At 40.7% G+C, this 23,058-nt stretch overlaps 2 protein-coding genes across 5 annotated transcripts in view; both read left to right on the top strand.

The window, feature by feature from the left end:
* The window catches only part of LOC122406196 (serine/threonine-protein phosphatase 6 regulatory ankyrin repeat subunit A-like), a 25,751-nt gene extending 6,000 nt beyond the window's left edge, over positions 1 to 19,751 (top strand). Inside the window, exons 5-14 of one of the 4 annotated variants that reach the window (XM_043411493.1) lie at positions 421 to 621; positions 1,678 to 2,061; positions 2,449 to 2,769; positions 2,990 to 4,217; positions 8,646 to 8,821; positions 8,931 to 9,359; positions 10,220 to 11,240; positions 12,385 to 12,495; positions 15,147 to 15,414; positions 16,335 to 18,156. In XM_043411493.1, coding sequence (XP_043267428.1) covers positions 421 to 621; positions 1,678 to 2,061; positions 2,449 to 2,769; positions 2,990 to 4,217; positions 8,646 to 8,821; positions 8,931 to 9,359; positions 10,220 to 11,240; positions 12,385 to 12,495; positions 15,147 to 15,414; positions 16,335 to 16,800 — 4,605 coding nt within the window. In that variant the 3' untranslated portion in view covers positions 16,801 to 18,156. Of the gene's footprint in view, positions 1 to 420; positions 622 to 1,677; positions 2,062 to 2,448; positions 2,770 to 2,989; positions 4,218 to 8,645; positions 8,822 to 8,930; positions 9,360 to 10,219; positions 11,241 to 12,384; positions 12,496 to 15,146; positions 15,415 to 16,334; positions 18,157 to 18,193; positions 18,462 to 19,043 lie in introns of those variants that run through there. The other 3 variants (XM_043411496.1, XM_043411495.1, XM_043411494.1) reach the window with 3 other exon arrangements.
* Positions 19,512 to 23,058, top strand: LOC122406199 (short transient receptor potential channel 3-like). The gene is made up of 5 exons (XM_043411498.1): positions 19,512 to 19,900; positions 21,298 to 21,425; positions 21,957 to 22,105; positions 22,626 to 22,770; positions 22,861 to 23,058. Exons 1-5 carry the CDS (start codon positions 19,885 to 19,887, stop codon positions 23,017 to 23,019), a joined length of 597 nt encoding a protein of 198 aa, XP_043267433.1. The 5' UTR covers positions 19,512 to 19,884; the 3' UTR covers positions 23,020 to 23,058.

The raw sequence follows: 23,058 nt of genomic DNA, 5'->3' as shown, positions 1-23,058 counted from the left end.
ACGGCGTGCTAATCAAGCGTGCAGTAAAGGTGAATTCGTTCGTGCCTTCTTAACCTTGGAAAATATGGAAAACGATAAAATAGCGAATCCAACGACTGATAGATGCAAATTTCCATAATTTCCAACAAAAATGTGGCATCAAAAAATCTGCATTCGTCAGTTGATGATTTTTCAAATACATCGCTCTTGCTGTTTTTCTACGTTGACAAACCATGCTGTGATACAAATCCACTAAAACTGCGTTCAATTAGCGCCACTGAACTTTGCCCAATGAATTATGAAAACTAAAAACCCCTTCGACTAGCGTACAGTACAGTAGCTACCTCAAGTTATACCTTAAGATTCCGGATGACCCAAAAATCTGCGTATAAATGAATCCGGTGAGCTGTCGTAAACGAAGTTTCAAACTCGTTGTTGCAGAAGGGAAAAATCCCTCTACTGTTGGCCGTGGAGGCGGGTAACCAGTCAATGTGTCGCGAACTTTTGTCTCAACAAGCAACAGACCAACTTCGTGCGACCACACCAGCAGGAGACACTGCTCTACATCTTGCCGCAAGGAGACGAGACGTCGACATGGTTCGAATCCTCGTCGATTACGGTGCCTCCGTGGACATGCAAAACGTGAGTTTCTTCATGCACATTCGCGGGTGGGGCTCAAAAGTTAGAAGGCCTGGAATAGCGAACTTTTGAGCCCCACCCCACATTCGCGTGTTCAAAATCGACTCGGTTATTTTTCATTTTTACTGTTTTCAGCCCTTTTGTTTATTATACTTGATCATTTGTCAGTCGGGTTGCTAATCATTTATTTTCGGCGTGATTAATTTTGTGTAAATGATAAAATGCAGTTACCCAAGCCCAAGTACGATGAAGAACACTACTGAAATAGGAGGGGCGAAAGCGCGTGTTGAAATACTGAGGCATGAGCTGGTAAAAATAGATTGCACCCCTAAGAATAGTCTCAGTGGAGAAATAATAACTATGAGAATATCCGACACGAGGAACACGTCAATCTCAGTCTCTAAGGGCTTGAAACACCTTGAGAAGCTTTTCCCCCAGAATGATATGCATTGTAAATTTATTTCTCGTACAAGAAAGCATGTCATCACTCTTTGTCGTTCGCCATCCACTTTTCTCTTCTTCATCGTGTTAAACACTTTTTATTTTCAATGCGTCATAGAAATTTAATTACCGTTGTTATGGGCTCGGGCGGTAACCACATAGGCAACATGCATGCGTAATGTATGAGGCTAATCGTCGCAATGCGTCAAGTAGATGTGTGCGAAAATGGAAAACCGCGAAACCTCACACTTACGGGGGACGAAAAAGGCACCAGGAGACTTGGTCAAAACAAGTCTCGTAGTGCACCTCGTCGGTCGTCGAAGTGCGAAGATTTCTCGTGCCGAAGGCACGAGTGAGTCGTGCGTGAAACGCGGTTTGACATCTTCGAAATTTGAAGTGACGGAAGAAAAGTTCGTTGCTCTCTGAGGCGTAAGGCGAGTTATTGGTGAAAAGTTTCCGGCATTTTTGACCTCTTTGGTTTTAGAAATTTTCGTCTCCCCGGCATCGCACGGTGCTGAAAAAATTCATTCCACCGGAAACTCGTTTTTTTCAACCGATCGAATGATCGAATCACCATTTTGAACTGACGAGCATTTTTTTTTCTCCGAATGTAACCAGGGCGAAGGACAAACACCGCTGCATATAGCGAGTGCGGAAGGTGACGAGGGTCTAGTGAAATATTTTTACGGTGTAAGAGCTTCAGCTTCAATCGCCGATCATCAGGATCGAACGCCGATGCACTTGGCCGCCGAAAACGGGCACGCTTCGGTGATCGAATTATTGGCGGATAAATTCAAAGCTAGTATTTTCGAGAGAACGAAAGACGGGTCCACGCTCATGCATATCGCATCTCTCAACGGGCACTCGGAGTGTGCTACGATGCTCTTCAAAAAGGGCGTTTATCTCCACATGCCAAATAAAAGGGGCGCTAGATCAATCCACACAGCAGCCAGATACGGTCACGTGGGAATCATCAGTACGCTCCTTCAGCGCGGAGAAAAGGTATTTCGAATCGTTTTTTCTCATCCGATAATTTCAAATAACTCCACCAATTATTGTCAGACTTTGAACTCGATCGAAAAGAAATTCATTGTCCCTCAAATTGAGAAATTCGCATTATTCCTCCAAAATCCAATTGATCGTCAACCAAATCGAACTCGAGCTGAATCCAGTTGATTAACTCATCAACTTTCATTCGCTAGCATCTTGTCAATTTCCTAATTTGAAAGATTGTAAAAAATCCTGAAATTGTGTAGTTAACGCAATGGAAGTTGACGTATTCGAATGAAACGTCGAAAAGTTGAGAAGCTCCGATAAAATTGACCGACAAGAAGTCACTTTTCCTCCACCGGTGCTATTTCATTTTTTTTTGCATTTGGAAATCTTTAGGTCGACGCAACGACGAATGACAATTACACGGCACTGCATATAGCCGTGGAAAGTGCTAAGCCCGCGGTGGTTGAGACACTTTTAGGATACGGAGCCGAGGTTCACGTTAGGGGTGGTAAAATGCGGGAGACGCCGCTTCACATAGCCGCAAGAGTGCCCGATGGGGACAGGTGTGCTCTGATGTTATTGAAATCGGGGGCTGGTCCCAATCTCACGACCGATGATGGACAGACACCGGTCCACGTTGCTGCGAGTCATGGCAACTTGGCTACGCTCTTGTTGCTCCTCGAGGACGGCGGTGATCCGATGTACAAATCGAAGGTACGAATAGTTTATTTGGTTTGCAACTTTAATAACATAAAAACAAAAACAAAAACAAAAATATGGGAAAATACTGTTGGGAAAAAAAGTTGGCAAATTCCGGTGAAATTCTGCTTCCGCAAGATCGAATGTTTGGTCTCCGTTTCCCGTTCGAGCCTCCCAAAATCATAGAATTTTGTGAAAAGATGGAGAAAACAGTATTTTTTGAAATTTTTTCCAGAACGGCGAGACACCCCTTCACTTGGCATGTCGAGGATGCCGAGCAGCAGTAGTTCCGCACCTGATACAGTTCGTGAAAGAAAAAAAAGGTACGGAAGTAGCGACGGCGTACGTGAACAGTGTGACGAACGAGGGTGCGAGTGCGCTTCATTACGCGGCGCAAATTGACCCCGCGGAAGTAACAGTGCCTGGTGACGATCGTGCGGTAGTGCGAGCTTTGCTCGAAGGCGGTGCTGACGTTTCGTTGCAAACGAGGCAGGCGCAAGAATCTGCGTTTCATTACTGCGCGTTGGCCGGTAACAACGAGGTTTTATCCGAAATGATAAGTCACATGTCGGCGACCGATGTGCAAAAAGCGTTGAATAGACAAAGCGCTGTTGGCTGGACGCCGCTGCTGATAGCAGCCCATCGCGGACACATGGAGCTCGTCACTAATCTTTTAGCTAATCATGCTCGAGTCGACGTATTCGATTTGGAAGGTAGGTCGGCCCTTCACCTTGCCGCTGAACATGGCTATCTCCAGGTCTGCGACGCTCTGCTAGCCAGCAAGGCCTTCATCAACTCCAAGTCCCGGGTTGGTCGTACCGCGCTTCACCTCGCCGCCATGAACGGTTACACCCACCTCGTCAGGTTTCTCGTCCAAGATCACAGCGCTGCCATCGACGTTCTTACTCTGCGAAAACAAACGCCCCTCCACTTGGCGGCGGGCTCAGGACAGTTGGAAGTCTGTAAATTGCTGCTCGAATTGGGCGCGAGTATCGACGCGACTGATGATCAAGGACAGAAACCCATTCACGCCGCTGCCATGAACAATTATTCGGAAGTGGCTCAACTCTTCTTGCAAAGGCATCCGAGCCTCGTGATGGCCTGCACCAAAGATGGCAACACTTGCGCTCACATCGCCGCGATGCAAGGCAGCGTCAGAGTCATCGAGGAACTTATGAAATTCGATCGTCAAGGCGTCATCACTGCGAGGAACAAACTCACCGAAGCTACTCCCCTTCAACTCGCCGCCGAAGGCGGCCACGCCGAAGTCGTCCGAGCCCTTGTCAGGGCTGGTGCCTCTTGCGCGGATGAAAACAGGGCTGGCTTCACCGCTGTTCATCTCGCAGCTCAACATGGACACGGACAAGTTCTCGAAGTCATGAGATCCTCTCAATCACTCAGAATCTCTAGCAAAAAACTCGGCGTTACGGCTCTACACGTTGCAGCGTACTTTGGTCAAGCCGGTGAGTTTCATTCTCGACCGAATATCGCCTTTCAATATTCCATTAGCTAGCTGATTCACCGCGGTGTATTACATCAAGTAAAAACAAATTGCTCACTTGCCAACCGATTCCCATAAAAATTGGCATCCAACCATTATTTGAGATGCTCCGCCCAAAAAACGGGTGGGGCTCAATATGTCGAATAACCGAAATGTTGAACGGTCATATTTCGAAATTTTTTAAGTTGTAATATCAGATTGGAGAAAAATAATAAGTAATTCGAAATTCTCATTTTCGATCGAGCATTCAGCAGATTACGTGTTTAATCGAATATTCCTTCTTTGAATTCGTATCTACTTGAAAATATACATTTCAATAGTTTTAATTTCGAATGCAAACAGACCATGCAAATGTCAAAAGTTTATATTTTCGAATTCAAAATGAAGAGTAGTTGTTTCATAGACAGACCGGATATAGAATAACGAAAAAATTGAAAGTGAATTTTTCGAACCTATAAAACTTAGATATGCAGAATAGTGATGGTTTGAAAGGACGAAAGTCAAAATGGCGATGATCGAAATTGAGGATCACCAGTCTGAGTGAGTGAGTAAGTGAGAAGCGTGTATTTTGAGCTCCGCGCTGCGTTTCTTCATTTTGTTCGGTAGACTTTTTAGCGTTTCGCCGTTTTGACCATTCGACTTTTTGGTATTTCAGTATTTCAACCTCAGCAATATTTAGTCTTTCGTTATTATATTTTCGAAATTGTGAATATTCGCAGTATTTCTGATTGTAGTAATTTATGAATCGAAAGAGTGATAGTCTAATTTTCGGAAAGTCGATGTTTCAGTCGTCGTTCTATGGGCGATTGTTACATTCTATTTTCAATGTAAACGTGCTTCGAACTTTGAAGTTTCTACTTTATTTATTTTCGACATTTAAAGCTTTAGTTGAATTGATCTGTCTCCATATTATCATTCAAAGTTTATAAACTCGAAATTTTAGCTGTTCGAAATTTTAATCATTCTTTTATCCTCGTACAATTTCCTTGCACCAGTTTTGGCACGAAAAATCGAAAAAGCCTGAAAGTTGATCGGTTGTTTACGTTTCGCATTTTTTCAATCGTTTCATAAACGCCCGAAACCAACGAGGCCCAAAACAAATGTGTAACAATTTTTTCATAGCAGCGTCAATTAGAGAGACGAAATAGAATGCAGAATGATGAAGTCGGAATATTGAAACTACCGCGATCGCTCGATAAAGTTCGATATCCGATTTCGCGTGAACTACAAATTGGCACTGAGGCGTTCCAATATCGATGCGAAACGCTCGTACATTTTCCGAGCGAGTGAGAACCGAGTTGGCGTGTCTCCGGCCGACAAAAATAGACATTTTGACTTTGACGCTTAGCTGGCTGACTCGGTAACGTAATAAATTTTGTCCCCAATCATCCAGAGATGTAGAGTCATAAAAAACGTTGAATTTTGCTAAAGTGAAATATTGTATTTTATGTGAGCTCCTATACCGACTATATTTGAGCTTAAACGCCGGCTTCACTCTCAAGAAGCAAAAATAATACACGAGGAAGGGATTGTAGCAAACTGCATGCAGAATGAGCCAACTAACTGACACAACACCGTCTCGGAATGCACATGAAATTTAATCGGAATGGCAAGAATGTAGGTCGACTGTCTCTTTTGCTGCTACGATTAATGAGCCTGCTGATGATCGGATATACTAAAAAAGTCATTGCAACAGCCAACTTCGAAATTCCCTTGACAAAAATTCCGGTAACTTTGGAATATTTAGAAAAAAATTCTCATCAAAGAATTCCGCTGTAACGAATGAAAAAAGAAACAAAAAAAATATTCGTCTTCGAAGACGTGAATTATGAGACACTCGCTGCGTTGGATTCTAGGCACACAAGCATTATCGCGATTAAAGCGCCTCTGTAACCTTTAACCCTTGAACTTCGCACGACGACAACCACTCAATGCCACCAGCGCAGATAGGTCTGCGTGATGTTGAGTTTTTTTTCATCAAATCTCCAAATAATGATAATAACAACAATAATAACAATAACTGACGATATGGCCACAATTTTTTTTATCGATTCACGAGACGAGTGTACACTTATGAGCGGTTTATCGATTTTCTGATTTGTGTACCGTAAATAAAGTGAAGAAGAAAAATGTGATTTTCGTGTTCGAGAAATGCCGACCAGTGCATTTGAGAGAGGAATAAATTTGAGTAAAAAATTATCTTCGTTGAATTCGATGAGAAAAAGGGTTACGGATTTTATGGGTTTATTTAACGAGAACTTGGAAAGTCCTTGCAGCCTTGCGTGATCTTCCCTATTGTTCATTTTTGATCCACACTGACGCGTCGCTGAATCGTATTTCCATCACCCTCGACAATCATAATTCCCCTGCTGTAGAAATATCATTTTCGTTGATACGTATATGTACCCACGTGCACAGGATGAGGTCACATATCACGCGAAAGACCCATTGCTTTCCGAGCCTTTGTAATATTCTTGGTGCACTACACGTAAAACCGTGAAATAAACGCAACGAAAGTGAAGAAACGACGTAGATTGTTCATGCGAACAAGCAACGCAAACGATCCCGCATGCGTGCGAGCTAATGGCCAAAAAAAGTGGTGTATAATGATCATCGCATAACACAATGACGGTGCTGACTGCCGTACCAGTCCTCGAAGTAATAAAAAAAATTCTTCATTTTTTTCTAATAAGGAAAAATGTCCCAATTGAATGGCGGTAGTGCAGAAAAACTATGCAATTTCAGGATGCGTATGCAGTCGTACGGTACGACGATTTGCGAAGCAATTGATGCAACCCATGATTAGGGTAATAAAAAGACTTCGAATGAAAAACTATCGTTTCACCTCAATTTTCGTTCTTTATATCAGCTACATACGAACATTCGTCATTTTATTGGCTTTTTCACAAAGTTAATGGTAAAATTTATGAAGATTAAAAACACCGATAATAATGGTAACTATTCGTAATCGAAATCGTTAAATCAGCTGCTCGCCATGAAAAAGAAAAAAGAACAAATCTCGAGAGCCCTTGGAAGATAAAAAGTTGAAAAATCAGTCAGTTTTTCTGTCAAGTCAGATGAAAGAAAAAGTGTTCGAAGACCTTAATTGTGACAATTTTGTGAGAAGTAACCTTTGCAAACAATTGCAGCTCAAATTCCCAGTTTCGTTTCATTCCAAGCACGAAAATAAAAATTTCGTCAACTGCAATTGTCGCGAGTACAGCGAGAAAATTTGACGTGTAAGATGACGACGATTGAGGTGACATTTTCATTGTAAATAACTCGAATATAGGAACATTTTTCTTACACCGGAAGCACGGTCTCAGGTACTCGGTCAATTAAAAAGTCATTAGGCCATTTTTCCAAAATCAGATTTCCTCCAAGTTTCTCCCGATTCGTGGCTGTTTTCGTGCTGAATTTCAAAAGATATATCAGGATTTTTCGAAAATAGAAAAAGTATTGCATCGAAACGTTATTTGCTAGGACGGGAGGAATGAGTTCACATATTAAGAAAGAGCGAAGCAAGATTTGGAACAAGATTGCAGGACCTTGCCGCAAGGTCTCGGATAATTTGCACGTAAGGGGCAAAACTTCGAACACCCACGTGCAACAAATACGTATACGAACTCGAATATTCGTGTTTACCAATGGAGCTAAAGTTGAAAACAGCTGGAACAATTTATCTTGAATCTCGAGGAAAAAACTCCCCCTCCTCTGTCTTTCTGTCCCTCACTTTGTCCCTCGTGGATTAACCGTTGAGCTGCCCGAGGGTAATTGATTGTGGAAAGCTTCATGGCATTTTAAACTCCCTGCATTTTTGCACGTGAACTTTGCCACATGGCTTTCCATAATATGCACCAGGCGACATTGTTCCATTTCATATGCACGTCGAGTTACTTTCTCATGTAGATGAAATAATTTACACATTTTTGTAATGAGTCGACCGGAAAATAACCATCCAAGTTTCGTAACTCGAAGCGTTTCGCGTGGGCGAATTTTATTGCCACATTTAAAAGCTGTTTCAAAGAAAGTTGATAAACACTTAATCGTACTCTCGTCATACTTTCACGTGAGTCTAAAATCTACGATCTTAAGGATACGAAAATATTATTTCTTCGACGCAATAAAAATAATTCCTAGCGATTTCCTTCGTGGCATGAAACTCCTTCCGGATCCGCCTTCCATTCAATAGAAATGTGATTCAAGGCCTGAAATACCGATTCAAAGTTGCCTCCTGAAGCGGCCTGTCAAATTCGGTACCGTGTGCTCGATTTTCGAATTAATTTTGTCTCAATAATTTTCCTCGGGAATAATTTATTCGGATGTTATTGAAGGGTCGAAAGATTTTAGGAAACCCTTTAATGGTAAATTATAATTGAGCATTTTTCAGACACGGTACGAGAATTACTGACCCACGTGCCCGGAACTGTAAAGTCTGATCCACCGACCGGTGGTTCGTTGGTCGGTGAATTGGGCACGGAATCTGGAATGACGCCTCTCCATCTCGCTGCTTATTCCGGCAACGAAAACGTCGTTCGATTGTTGTTGAATTCAGCCGGTGTTCAGGTAATGAAATGAGAATGCGAGTCAATCATTCGAGTGCGTTGAAATAAAAATGAAAATGGGAAAACTGCAATGAAAAATGAGTACGAAAAAAAATTAATTGAAAAATCAGGTCGAAGCAGCGACAACGGAAAACGGTTTCAACCCTCTGCATCTCGCATGTTTCGGCGGTCACATAACCGTCGTCGGATTGCTCTTAAGCAGATCAGCCGAGCTGTTGCACAGTGCGGATCGTTACGGAAAAACTGGGTTGCACATTGCCGCGACCCATGGCCACTACCAGATGGTCGAGGTCCTACTGGGTCAGGGCGCGGAGATAAACGCGATCGACAAAAACGGTTGGACGCCACTGCATTGCGCAGCACGCGCCGGTTATCTCGAAGTCGTGAAGCTTCTCGTCGAGAGTGGCGCCTCGCCTAAAAGTGAAACGAATCTTGGGAGTGCGCCCATATGGTTCGCAGCTTCGGAAGGCCACAATGACGTTCTCAAATACCTCATGGAGAAGGAGCACGATACGTATGCACTCATGGAAGACAGAAGAGTAAGCGCGAATAAAATCATTGCTTTTTCAAATCCGAAAACTTGCAGCGTTCAATCAAAATCACTTCAATTTGATTATCATTGCAGTATCGACGATATTCAATTTCACGATTTGCGGTTTGGGTTGAAATAATTTGATGCTGGAGTTCATTTATAAAAATGACTTTAGTTCCAGAAACGCTTATTGTTGTCTGGAAAAATTGGAAGCAACTTGGCAGTAAAATGAAAGTTTCTGGGGCAATGGAATTTCAACGTGGCATAGATTCGCTTCGATTTCACGTAATTGTCGTTTCGCCTACATTTACCAGTGAAACTAGTTAACAAAATTCGCATCAAATCGGTCCGTAGAAAACTTTACGAAACTTGCTTTAAATCGCGGCAGTAGTTTTTGCCTATTTTCTCGAAAATCGTCGATACCGCGGAGAAAGAAGAAATAAATTCCCGTTTTAACGTTTGATTATCACGCGATTGCACGTTCCGACTGTGCTTTGTCGAATCCTTTTAGCCACGAGAGACGTGTACGGACAATGAAAATGAATAATCGAGACTGTCGTGAAAAACGGAACGAAGACGCGATAAATTGTTAAACTTGAAAACCCGAATTCGGACTTTATTATTGGTTTTATCATTAATAGCACAAAGTGAAGTTATATTTTCAAAAACGAAACAGCAGGAAAAAAAAGGCGAGGAAAAAAATTCCATATTTTTGTTGGTCCTTCAAAGATAAACGTCGAGAAAATAGAATTTTCCTTTGAATAATTTTGCGAGTTGTTACGAAACTCGTGCAAGGCTCGAATTATATTCGAAAGTTGAGTCGAAATATCGATTACTAATAAATCGCTTGGTTACACTCGAAAACAGTTCGTTTACAACATGATGGTGTGCAGCAAAAGTCACAACAATAAGCCGATTGAAGAATTCGTGCTGGTGTCACCGGCACCGGTCGATACAGCGGCCAAACTGTCCAACATTTATATGAAGCTTTCTGAGAAAGAGAAGGAAAGAGCGAAGGATTTGATAGCGGCGGGTAAGCAGTGCGAAGGGATGGCAACGGAGTTGTTGGCATTGGCTGCTGGAGCGGATTCAGCTGGGAGAATTTTGACCTCGATGGATCGGCGGAACGTCGAATTCCTGGACGTCTTGATAGAAAATGAGCAGAAAGAAGTGATCGCGCACACAGTCGTGCAACGTTATCTTCAGGAACTTTGGCAGGGGAGCCTGAATTGGAACGCCTTTCGTACGATGTTGCTCTTCATAGCATTCATCATAAACCCTCTGGTTTGGATCGCGTTTGCTCTGCCACTTGGTCACAAGTACAACAACGTGCCGATCATAAAGTTCATGTCGTATCTCACCTCGCACATCTATCTTATGGTGTTTCTACTGCTGGTCGGTATAACGCCGATTTATCCAGCGTTTCGTTACAACCTCAATCCGTATTGGTACGAGTGGTGTTTGCTGGTGATGCTGTCAGGGCTGCTGCTCTTCGAGCTCACAAACCCGAGTGACAAGAGCGGCCTCGGCTGGATAAAACTGGCAGTTTTACTCTTCGGCATCTTCGGTGTTGCCTTCCATCTCATCTGCTACGTCTGGATCAATCGGGAATATTGGCCGACGCTTATCTACCTCAGGAACCAACTGTTCGCCCTCAGCTTCCTTCTCGCCTGCGTTCAAATACTCGACTTCTTATCTTTCCACCATCTCTTCGGACCGTGGGCCATCATCATCGGCAATCTCATGAAAGATCTTGCTCGATTTCTCGCCGTGTTGGCCATCTTCGTCTTTGGATTCTCCATGCACTTCGTCGCTCTCAATCAAGCCTTCAAAAATGGCGTCGACCAACTCGACCGTGGAACGGGCAAGAACAAGGCTTTTTCCGATGGTAAGTCCTCGTACTTGTTTCAATCACTCTTTTTTCTAACGATCTTTTTCATTCTTGTCGTTCAACTCGTTCGATCCCTCACACTTGCTCATCGGCCGATCTCAACATTGCGTTTAGACTTATTTATATTCCTGCTGCAGTGGAATAACGTCAAAGGGATTTTGGTCACAACCGAAAAGCTTATTTTCATTTAAAATCGAGCTCGGCTTCAATTTACAGGATTCTGAGACCTGAATGATGGAAGAATTTTCACAAATTCTGTTTTTTACGGGCTTGAATTGACAGAATTTCACTGAAAACTCACTTTTTCCGTTTCACGTATTTCTAGTTCTTATCGAAACATGAAGTTTTCATTGAAGGGACAAATCCTCCGTTAATTCAGCAATTTTTCATGAGCAGAACGAGCTTCAAGAAATTGAAGTCGACGATCCATAACTTGAAGTCGATTCACAACCTTTCAATAATTGTGCCACGAATTCCAGCTCCGTTTCCGAATAAAAAAGCATACAATTGAAACCAAGCAAAACAGTCAAAATCATCAGCAATTATTTTTAAAATGTCAAAACTGCAATGTTTGAACAATTTTTCGATTTTATCAATTACAACAGAATGTGATCGGTCGGGGAGTAACGATTGATGGATACTTTTCAAACTTACGATAAAATAGAATTTTATGCCTTATCCATTTATATCTCACTCAATCGATCATTTGATCCTCATTCCGTACAGTAAATTATTAGACTCTGAATAAACCGTAGTGTAACCACATTATTAATAATCGTCATAGAAATAAAAAATTTAGAAAAAAGTATAGACAACATAATAATAAAATGATTAATAATAAATCTAAGTTTTGTAATCGACACAGTAACACCGAGTTACACTCATTTGTACGCATGAATATTAACCTCAATATTTATGTATGTAAATGCAGTGAACATACTCTCGGTATTGGCGTTCGCAGATGAAAAAAAAAAAAAAAAAGAAGAAAAAAAAACGAAAAAAAAACATCGTTATAGAGACACTGAATCATATTGACGAATTCGTAGAATCGATAAAAATGATAATGAAAAGAACTAGGTCCCAAAAATAGCGAAAAATAATGAAGAACCGAGAGCATAACCGAGACGAATTGCAATGATAGATTTGTTGGCCAATTATACGGAGTGGATAAAGACGCCACCGCCGGCGGTTCAACGACGCTATGGACGATACAAGAAAAAGAATGAGTGTTGTGACGATAGCGCCCGAGATTGTAAGTCTTGCCGGACTGGCAATCACCACAAAAACAAAACGATGCAAACAAGCATTTAAAAAAAAAAAAAAACAAAAAAAAAATATTCAAAAAATGCAACAACAAAACCCAAACAGACAAACAAAAATACGCAAGTCAATGCAACGCCACGAGAATGCAGAACGTTGCTCCGCCTCGGTGTTGTCGTCCTCGTCTGCAATGCATTTTTGATCGCGCCCGCGCGTGTGTGTAATTTTCTTTTTGCCTGCTGAGACTGCTGCCTGACATTGAAAATGAACGAAAAGAAAAAAAAATATATTGATTAAATCTCTACCTGAACGATCGAAATCAATCACAAACGAAAATAAACAACGACCATTGTTTGTGCCTCGCTCTCTCCTTTGGGACGTTGCACGTTGCACTTTGAACAGTTTTTTTATTTTTCGAGAGTGAGGATAAAAATCGACGCCACCATTTTTTTGTTTCTCTTACAATGAATGATTCGTTTGAAACTCCTAATTATTTGGACGTTTTTTTTTTTTTTTTTTTTTTTTTTTATTGTTTCAGTTCCTATTTGAAACACGATTGTAAAATCGACGCAAATCTATGTTTTCAGATCAACAAAAATATGCACACTTTTCAAATCACTTACCATGCGTATGTTACATCGAACTTACTTGCCCACAGCTCCAACGCCCAAATCGTAGGATTAACGTCGCATATTATGCCCGTCTCTCATGTGCAACTCTATTCAGTGTGCATACCCTCATTTTCTTTTCTTTTATAAGTGCAACCAATATTGTTATGCGTTTTTTTGCATACAATCAACATTCTGTGCTCGTGTGTATTCGTGTTACGCGTACGTATATAAATAAATATGCGTACTCCATCCGCCACTTTACATGTTCCGCGTGTCAATTCGATCGCATCGATGTTTTCTCGCTATTGATTGTGAGTATCGTGTCCATGCTCGCGACAACCTTGTTCTCCTGCTCTCAATTCATTTCTCCCGATGCACCGTACTCACACGTATGTATGAGACCTTAAGGGTATGGATCAGCCGTTCGATGGGCTTCGAATTTTCGGAATTTCTCGACACGGTTTTAATTGATTGGAAAAAAGGGGCCACAGGCTACGATGGTGGTTGGAGGAACAATTTTTCGTCTCGATCGACGATGTCGAGAAATTTTACTTTAGAAATTTGAAGCTCCTACTGTTGCACTCGCGTTCGAGAGAAAACCGACTGAAACGTACCCTTAAAAACGATTGAAGTTGGACCATTTTTTATGAGCAAAAATTCGAACTGCAGTGGATTGAGGTTTTATTTTTCGTTACGTTTTTTCCACCCATTCAAAATTACTCGAAATATTGTCTTCGAGAATCTGGAATAGTTTTCAACGTTTTTCGGTGAAACACGACGAGATTCTCGGATCGAAGTGTTTCCGAAAAATATTACAGCTTCAAAGGGACTTTAGAATATTTCATTCGGAATGAATTTCTCACTTCCGGATTTGTGCCGGAGGACGAATCTGTGCATGAAATCAATAAATGAAAAAACCTGCCACGGATTGATTGTTCATATACACATGAACACACACACACACACAACAAGTGCGTGTGTATATGCATAGTTCATATTTGCTCGAATTGTTCTGCATGCATACACCAAGTTGGAGTAAGGGTCGTGTTCACGGCAAGCCGAAAAAAGCGCAGCTCGATAACATCAATTTTTCAAGGCATCATTTTCCATAGGCGAAGCGAAAAAATTTTCGTATTTGCTTGAAAGCCATCGGTTGAAATTCGGAGGACGAGACATAGCCGAAGACTCGTACAGAGGAGAAGAACGAGGAAACGAAGAGAGAAAGAAAACCGAAAAGAAATACGTGACGAGTGATTCTGTGCATGCTGTTTTAATTTCGTTAGAATCGAAATGAAAAAAGTGATTTAGAGCGATGGGAAACAGGGAGAGAAAGAGAAGAAAAAGTCATTCAAATGAGAGTCGCTGGAGTCCAGCGAGGAAGCCCTTGCGTCGGTGTCTAGTCTGTAAATCTCGATCGACGTGCATATACATTTACATATATTCATAAAAAAAAGTCTTCATGTCAGAATATATGTACGTGTATATGTTCGAATATAAAAAAAAGTAAGGAGTGAGTGACGTCACACTACCAATTGAAATAGTGTAAGCTGCACCGCGGATATACCAAAGGACGTTGAATGAACGAAAAATCGTGTTTCACACCGATGTCATTGGATGGATATAATCGCAGTTGGGGGGGGGGAAAAAAAAAAAAAAAAAAAAACCCCCAAAGCCATGAAAATAATCGTAACGAAAGCGAAAAAAAGGGAGAGGATATGACACTGGGACTCACTGGGGAATTTCATCTGCTCGAGCCTGTTGTTACGTGGCATGCGAATCACAAGATTATTTTTGTTATCTAAATGATTGAAAAAGAAAGAATATAAAATACGAATAATCAACAGTCCGAGCATGGCCACTGTATTATATCCGTCTATAAAGCATGAGCATGTTCGTTCGTTCGTAACACGCGTAGCCAGTCTCGCCTAAGACACCCCCTAACGGAATGACCAAAAACAACCAGCGCAAAGCAAAGCAATAAAAACAAAAGCAAAACAACACAACAAAAAAAACACGTTACCTCGAATTGCAGTAAAGATGAATCCCGTTCTCGCCTTCGAGTATCTATTCTTCGCTGTCTTTGGCCAAACTACCCACAGCGAGCTCAAAGTCGAGACCATGCAGCCCGAATGGACCTCGGTCCTCTTTAAACTCGCTTTTGGAGTTTATATGTTGGTCTCAGTAGTGGTGTTAATTAATCTGCTTATCGCCATGATGAGCGACACCTACCAGAGGATTCAGGCACAGTCTGACATTGAATGGAAATACGGACTCAGTAAACTGATCCGAAACATGCACAGGTAAGACGGAGTTCGTTTTTTTCTCTCTTTCTCAAATAACGTCTTATTTTTATCATTTTTTAATATTTTTCTCTCTCTTTCTCTCTCTCTCCCAATTCAAATCTCTGCAACTATGTACAATAATTGTGCATCGATATTACCATGAAAGCACTTTTCCACTTTCAGCAGTTGCTAATTACTCTTTAAATGTGTCTTTCTCAAACTTTCTCACGACAGTTTCAATTCCGTTTTATAATTGCCCTGGAAGGTGCATCTGAATATTTACAAAATTCTCGTGACAGTGTTGGGAAAGTATTTTCATGAGTCTGACGAGGGGCCGAAATGGAATGAGAATATTTTGGCAATTCGAAATTTTTGTCTCGTCCAGGTCTGATTTCTCATGGGGAAAGTGATCGAAGCGTGAAAAGCTTTGTCACTGGTTCCAGAAATAATATTTGAAAAAATGAGAATTTTTTATGAAAAAAGATTGAGGAACGTTGCGAATATTCAATGATTCTTTCCAGTGCAATGAACAAGAGTAAACTTCGATATCTTTGCATCACGTAATTTTCTATCTTTTACTAAAAACGCTTGAGCCTATTTTGTTAAATTTCTACTTTACCTTCCACTTTGACTTTCTCTTATACTTTTGACGAAAAAAGGAAATCGAACTATTTGAAAAGCTGCTGCTTAACGATCAATATCTATAAAAGCTCGTGAAAATAGTAATGAGCAACGAGAAATGTTGAGAGCGACTGAGAATCAAAGGGCCCGAGTATTCGCGGTTTTTTGATGTCGCAATAAAGTTCGAAGCTCGAAAAATCATCGTGAAATATTGGATTTGCGATTCGGTGATAAATCAAAGAAAATAAGAGCGACGGCAAGGAGTGGGGGAGAATGAAAGACAACGGAGAATGGAGAAATCCGTTGCACTGTTGCAGAACGACAACCGCGCCATCGCCGCTCAATCTAATGACAACTTGGATCGTCTACTTCATCAAATTGTGTAAGCAACGAGCTGCCAAAAGAAAGCGACCGTCGCTGGTCCACATGATGGGCCTCCAGCGGACCGGACGTTTGTCACCGCGTTCGAAAATGGGCGCTAAATGGTTGGCTCGAGTGAAGAAGGGGCAAGTGCGTCCCAAGGACAGCGTGACTCTGTCGGTCGTACATTTGAGTCCGTTGGGCAGCCAATTGTCGTTCAACAGCGCACTCAGAATCGAGAGCGTCGTCGACTGGGACTCGATTAGAAAAAAATATTTAATTTTGACGGGAAACGAACCGGAAAAGGAGCCCGATAAGGACGAGAAAGAGGACGATAACGATAACGAAGACGAGATGGGAGCTGGGCCGACAGCCTCCAACGCATCGACGGTTCCAGCGACCGCATCGACTCCTCCAGTTTGATTGAACTCTTTTTCGAGCTAAATAACTAGACTTAAGGACGCAGAGGAAAGAAAAAAAAGAGGGAAAACGAAAAAACTTGTGTTCAAAATACAAAATTCAAGAAAAACTTTATTCGCATATGTTAGAAATGCTTGAACGATCCTCGAGGCGAAAAAAAGTGCAAAATCTGGAGATGATAGAATGTGGAATCGTCGCGTCGCGAGGAAGAAACCTGAACAAGGAAGACTAAAAAAAGATATTGTGCCAGAGCTTTGTAATGTGAGATTGGTGAGAAGATTCGCCAATTCCCGAAACCAGTAGAGTTATCATATGTAAGTAATCGATTAACATTATTGGGAGGAAACTTGACGGAATAAATCAAGTGTTTCGTGGACTTTGATCGTTATGACGAATTGTATTTTTACGCTATTTTTGTAATAGATTTTAAGCAACACGGGCTCGTACAAATTTTACAGCCTCGGAAGCATGCGATGCGATTTTGTATTTTTTTTTTTTGGAAAATGTATTTTGCATTTTTTCAAAGAACAACGTTTTTTGTACATTTTTTCATAGAAAGTATGGAGATGGACGATATTGAAAGGAGAATCATTGACGCAATGGCGATTCGTCTCTAGAGAGAAATTAAAAAATTAATCATTCGCTTTAACTGCGACAAAAGTGTGTTCGAGATCGTCCATCACTGATTAAATTTATGGTCGCAAGATCGCCTGAGCTTCGAAAAATCATTATCGCAAGCGAATGCATTTGTCGAACGTGTAGCACGTTGAAACCATTCGTGAGTGAGATTAGTTTTAATTCGGATCAATAGAATTAGAAATGAACGATATTGCAGAGGAAAACATTCGAAAAGTTCACTCCTTGGTGTATCCAATGTTTTCCCTCTTTATTTCTCGTCACAGACGAGACAGCGGAAGATGCATGTGCGCAGGGAATCGAAAAAATGAAAGAATCCGGGACGAAAATGACGCAAGTACCTGAGAAACTTGAGCACTGTATCAAAATTGCGAAACGGAATGAAACGGGAAAGGAGCTGTGCATCCGAATGTTCTTTTTTGTGTCACGACATAGACCTGGCCTCATAGAAATTAGATATGAACATTCGTTCGTCAGAGAGAAAAAAAAACTAGGCGAATCGAAGCGTGGAAATTCGCTGGAAAATCGTTGTTTCTTGATTGTTTTTTTTTTTTTTTTGCTAGAAACAATTGAATAGTTCGTGAGAACAAAGCAATATAGTGAATTGCGTAGCTATGGCATGATCCTGCGGGACCAAAAAAAGGAACTGTGCACGATGATGAGAAGAGAAGAATGTTTTTTTATTATTATTATTTTTTTTCGTTTTTTTTTTTTTTTTTTACTTTGAACCGAAAAACGTATTGTTCGGACGTATTTGCAGTCATGGTGGACCCCATACTAATCGTCGAGCTACTTTTCTTCGCCATCTTTGGACAGACGTCGCACACCCAATTCAAAAAGGTCACAAAACAACCCACTTGGACGGATGGTTTCTTCAAATTGGCGTTTGGCATTTATATGCTGGTTTCTGTTGTCGTACTCATTAATCTCCTCATTGCCATGATGAGCGATACCTACCAGAGGATACAAGCACAATCTGACATCGAGTGGAAGTATGGATTGAGCAAACTCATTAGAAACATGCACAGGTGAGATTCGTTAAACACACGCGACGTTCAACCGACCCTCGTTCTTCTTCTTCCCTCTTTCGTTTTCTCTCTCTCTCACACACTCTCTGTCTCTCTCTCTCTCTCTCTCTATTTTTTCTCGCATGAAGTTCCCCTCGATATCTAGAGGGGGAAACGCCTTTAGCCAGTCTTTTGCTAAATTACTATGCTCGCGCTTTTCTTTTTATTACTGAACTACTGAGATCGATGATTTTCTTGCTGATTCCTTCTCGTAATTCGATTAATCGAATGATCATTGTGCAATTCTTAAGAGTCGATCGAGGGAATTTGTGGCGATTTTTGTTTGTGGAGTTTGCATTCCAATTTCGATTGATCAACTCGATTTTTCTGATGAATGTTTCATCAATTATCTATTCGATTGAACGAAGCAAGGGAAGGGCACGAAGATTTCGTCGAAGTGGTTCATAAGTCAATGTGGCTCAAGATAAATCTGAATTGACGTTATCAGAGCGTATGAAAAATAAAACGAACGTTTTTTCCATAACCACAAACGATTAGACTTCAAATGCGAAGTGAAAAATTGCATGACATTTTTGAATTTAGAACAACAACAGCGCCGTCTCCGCTGAACCTCATGACGAGCTGGATCTCGTACTTCTTCAAGCTTTGTAAAAAGAGATCAGCTAACAAGAGACCATCGCTAGTTCATTTGATGGGCTTCAATCGAACCGGACAAATGTCTCCTAGAACAAAAATGGGCACCAAATGGTTAGGAAAAATAAAGAAGACTCAGGTCGCCCACAAAGACAGTGTTGCTCTATCGGTCGTGCATTTGAGCCCGCTCGGTAGTCAATTATCCTTCAACAACGGACTGAGAATCGACACGGTTGTCGATTGGGACGCCGTTCGAAGAAAATATCGGGAATTGTACGGCGGGGAGGCCGAGAAAATCGTGGAAGAGACGAAAGATAGCAGCGAAACGGCCCTGCCTGCGATTCAAGAGGGATCATCCTCCACAGCCAACTTTTCTGTTACCAACGAAGTGACTTAATCAAATAACTACGAACTAACAAAAAAGTAACAAATAAGATTTGAAGGAAAAAGACTATGAATACTGCATAATACTGCGTCACTCAATAGGGCCACAGACCTTCATAATGATTTTAAAACGTTTGTACTCATCGACGTGAAGCATCAGTACCTAAATTGTACCTTCCAAGGAAAATCGTATCGTATAGATTTTAAAGAAAACGATAAACTGGTAAATAAACAAAGTTTCTTAATGAAAAAAATAAACTACGAAGAAACTTCGAGTGTTTTCTACATCGAGATCTCAACGCGAACGACATGCTCATACCTTTTCCTCATAAATCTATCATTACCAATGTACTTTAACGACCTTCTGCAGGCGACCTGGAAATGACTGCGCTCTTGCGGTTCGCTGATGATAACCCGTTATGGTTAGTCCATTAATACTGACTTATGTGATGTTTTTACGTTCGTTTGGTTATTATATTTTCATCATTTACTTTCTAGATCGAATGAAATCAATGGTTTATCATAGATTGTTGACTTTTCATGTGCACGCCCCCGTTCGATATGTACATGTGTATACATCGAGCTGGAAAATGGACTTTGATGGGGATTAATTGCGTGCGAAATTAATATTCCATCGAGTGGCATGAACCCCAGTCACTTACGAACAGTTTTTCCATTCGCTGTTGTTGGGAAAACAGATTATATTGGTGATCCTCGGACGAATGAATTTATCCGTGAAATTTAGTGTGATTCAGACATGAATAGGGATTTCAAATGCATTTCAGAACGTTTGAATCTCTGAATTTATTTCGTTCGAGTAATCTTTTCTCCCAATTCACTGCTGTCATCGAACAAAAGTATCCTTTAGGGGTGCCCAAACCATTTATTTTGTTTTCCAACACCATTTTTTATCTCATTTTTATCTCAACCCAAGTGGCATGAATCAAGCTATACGAGAGCTCAAACTTACGTTACGTGAGAAGCTCATCATTAAAGAAGGTGCGTCTACTCCGAATTGACTTGCTCAATAATCCAGTTACAAATGACTATTTTTACTTTTATCGTCAATGAAAGATTAGACTGGGCATACTTTTTTACATGATAAAAATCACTTTTTATGGAAATTTCGAGCCTCGATTAAACTATAATCGCGATAAGTTATTTTTGTACGAATACTTTTTGTTTCATAATTTAAATGAAATTGTGAGGTCAAGAGGAAATTTTCAAGGCGTTTTGACACTGGATTACTGGACAAATGTCTCTGAAGAAAAAAGGGAGGAGACCCTGTAGGGGTGCACTATGTTTTTATTGTCGTTAATACACTATTTGATATGAATTGAAAGAGGCATGATCAACCACCCACATGATAGAGAAACGAAAGGCTGCTCGTTTTTATTTAGAACCAGTGCATCGTTCGAATCACGAGAGAGCCCTTTAGGGGTGTGTGTGTTTTTTATTTTCCAGCAAATGTTGTTTCGTTTTTTTCAAAACTTTCCACATATTCGTTCACACGGTTAGAATATTTCGTAACACATCCATTGAACAGGCATGAAATTAACATGAAACTCGAATGATAGATTATACTTTTTCAAGAGAACCATTCGTGTGGCATGAACTCAAAAAGCTTGCTACACTCACCCAACAGCCTTTAGGGACGCCTGGAAATGAACGTAGTCATCGTTTAATCCAGATTTTACTTTGGCAGATATACGTTCGATCGCAATTTTCGATATGTTGCGCATTTAATGTTAGTGGAATGGAAAAATTTGAATTCCCATATTAGCTCGAACTAGAATTAACAACTTTTTACTCTTTCCAGTTTATGTTAGCATCATCGACGTCACTGACAAACTATTCTTCGCCATTTTCGGTCAGAACGAAGCTGCTGACTTCATGATCTCATGGAAGAAAAATATCCAACCTCCCTGGATAGTTAATATCATCAAGGTACGCATTACCAAATTACACTTTATGAATAAATCAGAACTCGTGAATATCCAATAGAGAATACGCGGCAACAAGAAATTTAAACAAATCGACAATACTTTATCAATCGTTCTATTCAATTGACGACTGCCCTCCATCGTGTTTTTCCTATAAGCTTGTCTCACGAGAATTGCCATTTTATTCTATGACAAATATTCAACGAATATTCTCGAAAAATTCGAAACTCGAAACAACATTCACAGATTTTCTCGATTGGGATTTCGAGGATAAGCCTAACGAACTTTTGGAATACGTAGAGGAAACGAGAGCTTGAATTATTTGGGAAAAAATCAATCGAAAACAAAACGACACGAAATAGAGAAGGAGAAAATACGATATAACGCATTCTAGAAAAAAATCATTGAAATCTGGTGGCTCTCAAACGTAAATGTGGCGAGACTAGTATTTCGAGATGCACACAGACTGAAATAATTGGGAACCTATTCTAGGGACTTTCTATAATTGAGTTAATATTGAATTTCTGAAATTCAGGTATCGTTCTCCGTCTACATGCTGGTCAGTGTAATAGTACTGATAAATCTTCTAATTGCGATGATGAGTGACACTTATCAAAGGATCGTATCGCAAAGTGACATCGAGTGGAAATACGGCCTGAGTAAGCTCGTTCGAAGTGTTCAAAGGTTTGTGGAAAGCTCGTTCAATGTTTTTTTCCTTCGTTTTTATTTCTCCTCGTGAAATGTTATCGAGACAAAAAATTCACAATGAAAAAGTAGCAGTCTGAAAAGTTTGTGGCCGTGTGACCTTTGCAGGTAAGCTCGTACACACGTGGACTCATCAAGATGAGAATTTTGATAAGTAGAAAAATTTTTCAAACAGAGGGCAATTAGAGTTCAAGGAAAATGTGAATCGCGTGAAAATATTTTTCTGTTTTTCTCACATGGGTTCCCGCTATTCGTGAATCATATTTGATAATAAAAAAGCAATTTGCCATTGCAGATTAAACCCATGATAAATCAAAAAATCAAAGGGCAAATACACTTGACACGTACTCTGTATTCGCCAAATTTATTATTCTGTAAAATGGACGATACGAAAGTATTTTTTTTTTCGAATTCAACTTACAACTTTGCATTAAATTATTTATTCATTTTTTAGTAAGCATTATTTCGACTACGTCGATTTTCATACTTTCATTTCCAGAGCCCGAACCCCACCCATGCCTTTGAATCTCTTCAGCACGTGGATAAGCTGGCTTAATAATACTTACAAAGCTCGCAAAGAAAAGCGAAAGAAAGACCGAGACAAAGAAAGCCTCCTCTCGCAACACGGATATTCGAACAATCAGGTTTGTATTCATTCCCTTCGTATTTGAATAATGATTTATAAAAATATTGATGGGAAATAACTTTTGGAAACTGTTCTCTTTATTTTGAAGGGCCTCCACCTGGAAAATGGGAGAGCGGGCGGAAAGCCAAGTTCAGCGGGCAGTGCATTCACGTTTGCAATCGTGCCAGGAATCAATACGATCGTGGATTGGGCAGTCGTTCGAAAAAAATATAGAATGCTCTTCGGTGATGAGCCCGAAAAACCTTAAAACAAGTTAACCCCCCGATAAATAAGATTTTCAACGATT

Source organism: Venturia canescens, chromosome 2, assembly GCF_019457755.1.
Source record: "Venturia canescens isolate UGA chromosome 2, ASM1945775v1, whole genome shotgun sequence".
Classification (NCBI taxonomy): domain Eukaryota; kingdom Metazoa; phylum Arthropoda; class Insecta; order Hymenoptera; family Ichneumonidae; genus Venturia; species Venturia canescens.
This window is presented reverse-complemented; position numbering and strand designations above follow the sequence as displayed.

Coding starts and splice junctions, on each gene's coding strand:
- LOC122406199 (XM_043411498.1), top strand. Junction 21,426..21,956: donor GGATAGTTAATATCATCAAG/GTACGCATTACC, acceptor TCTGAAATTCAG/GTATCGTTCTCCGTCTACAT. Junction 22,771..22,860: donor ACGGATATTCGAACAATCAG/GTTTGTATTCAT, acceptor TTTATTTTGAAG/GGCCTCCACCTGGAAAATGG.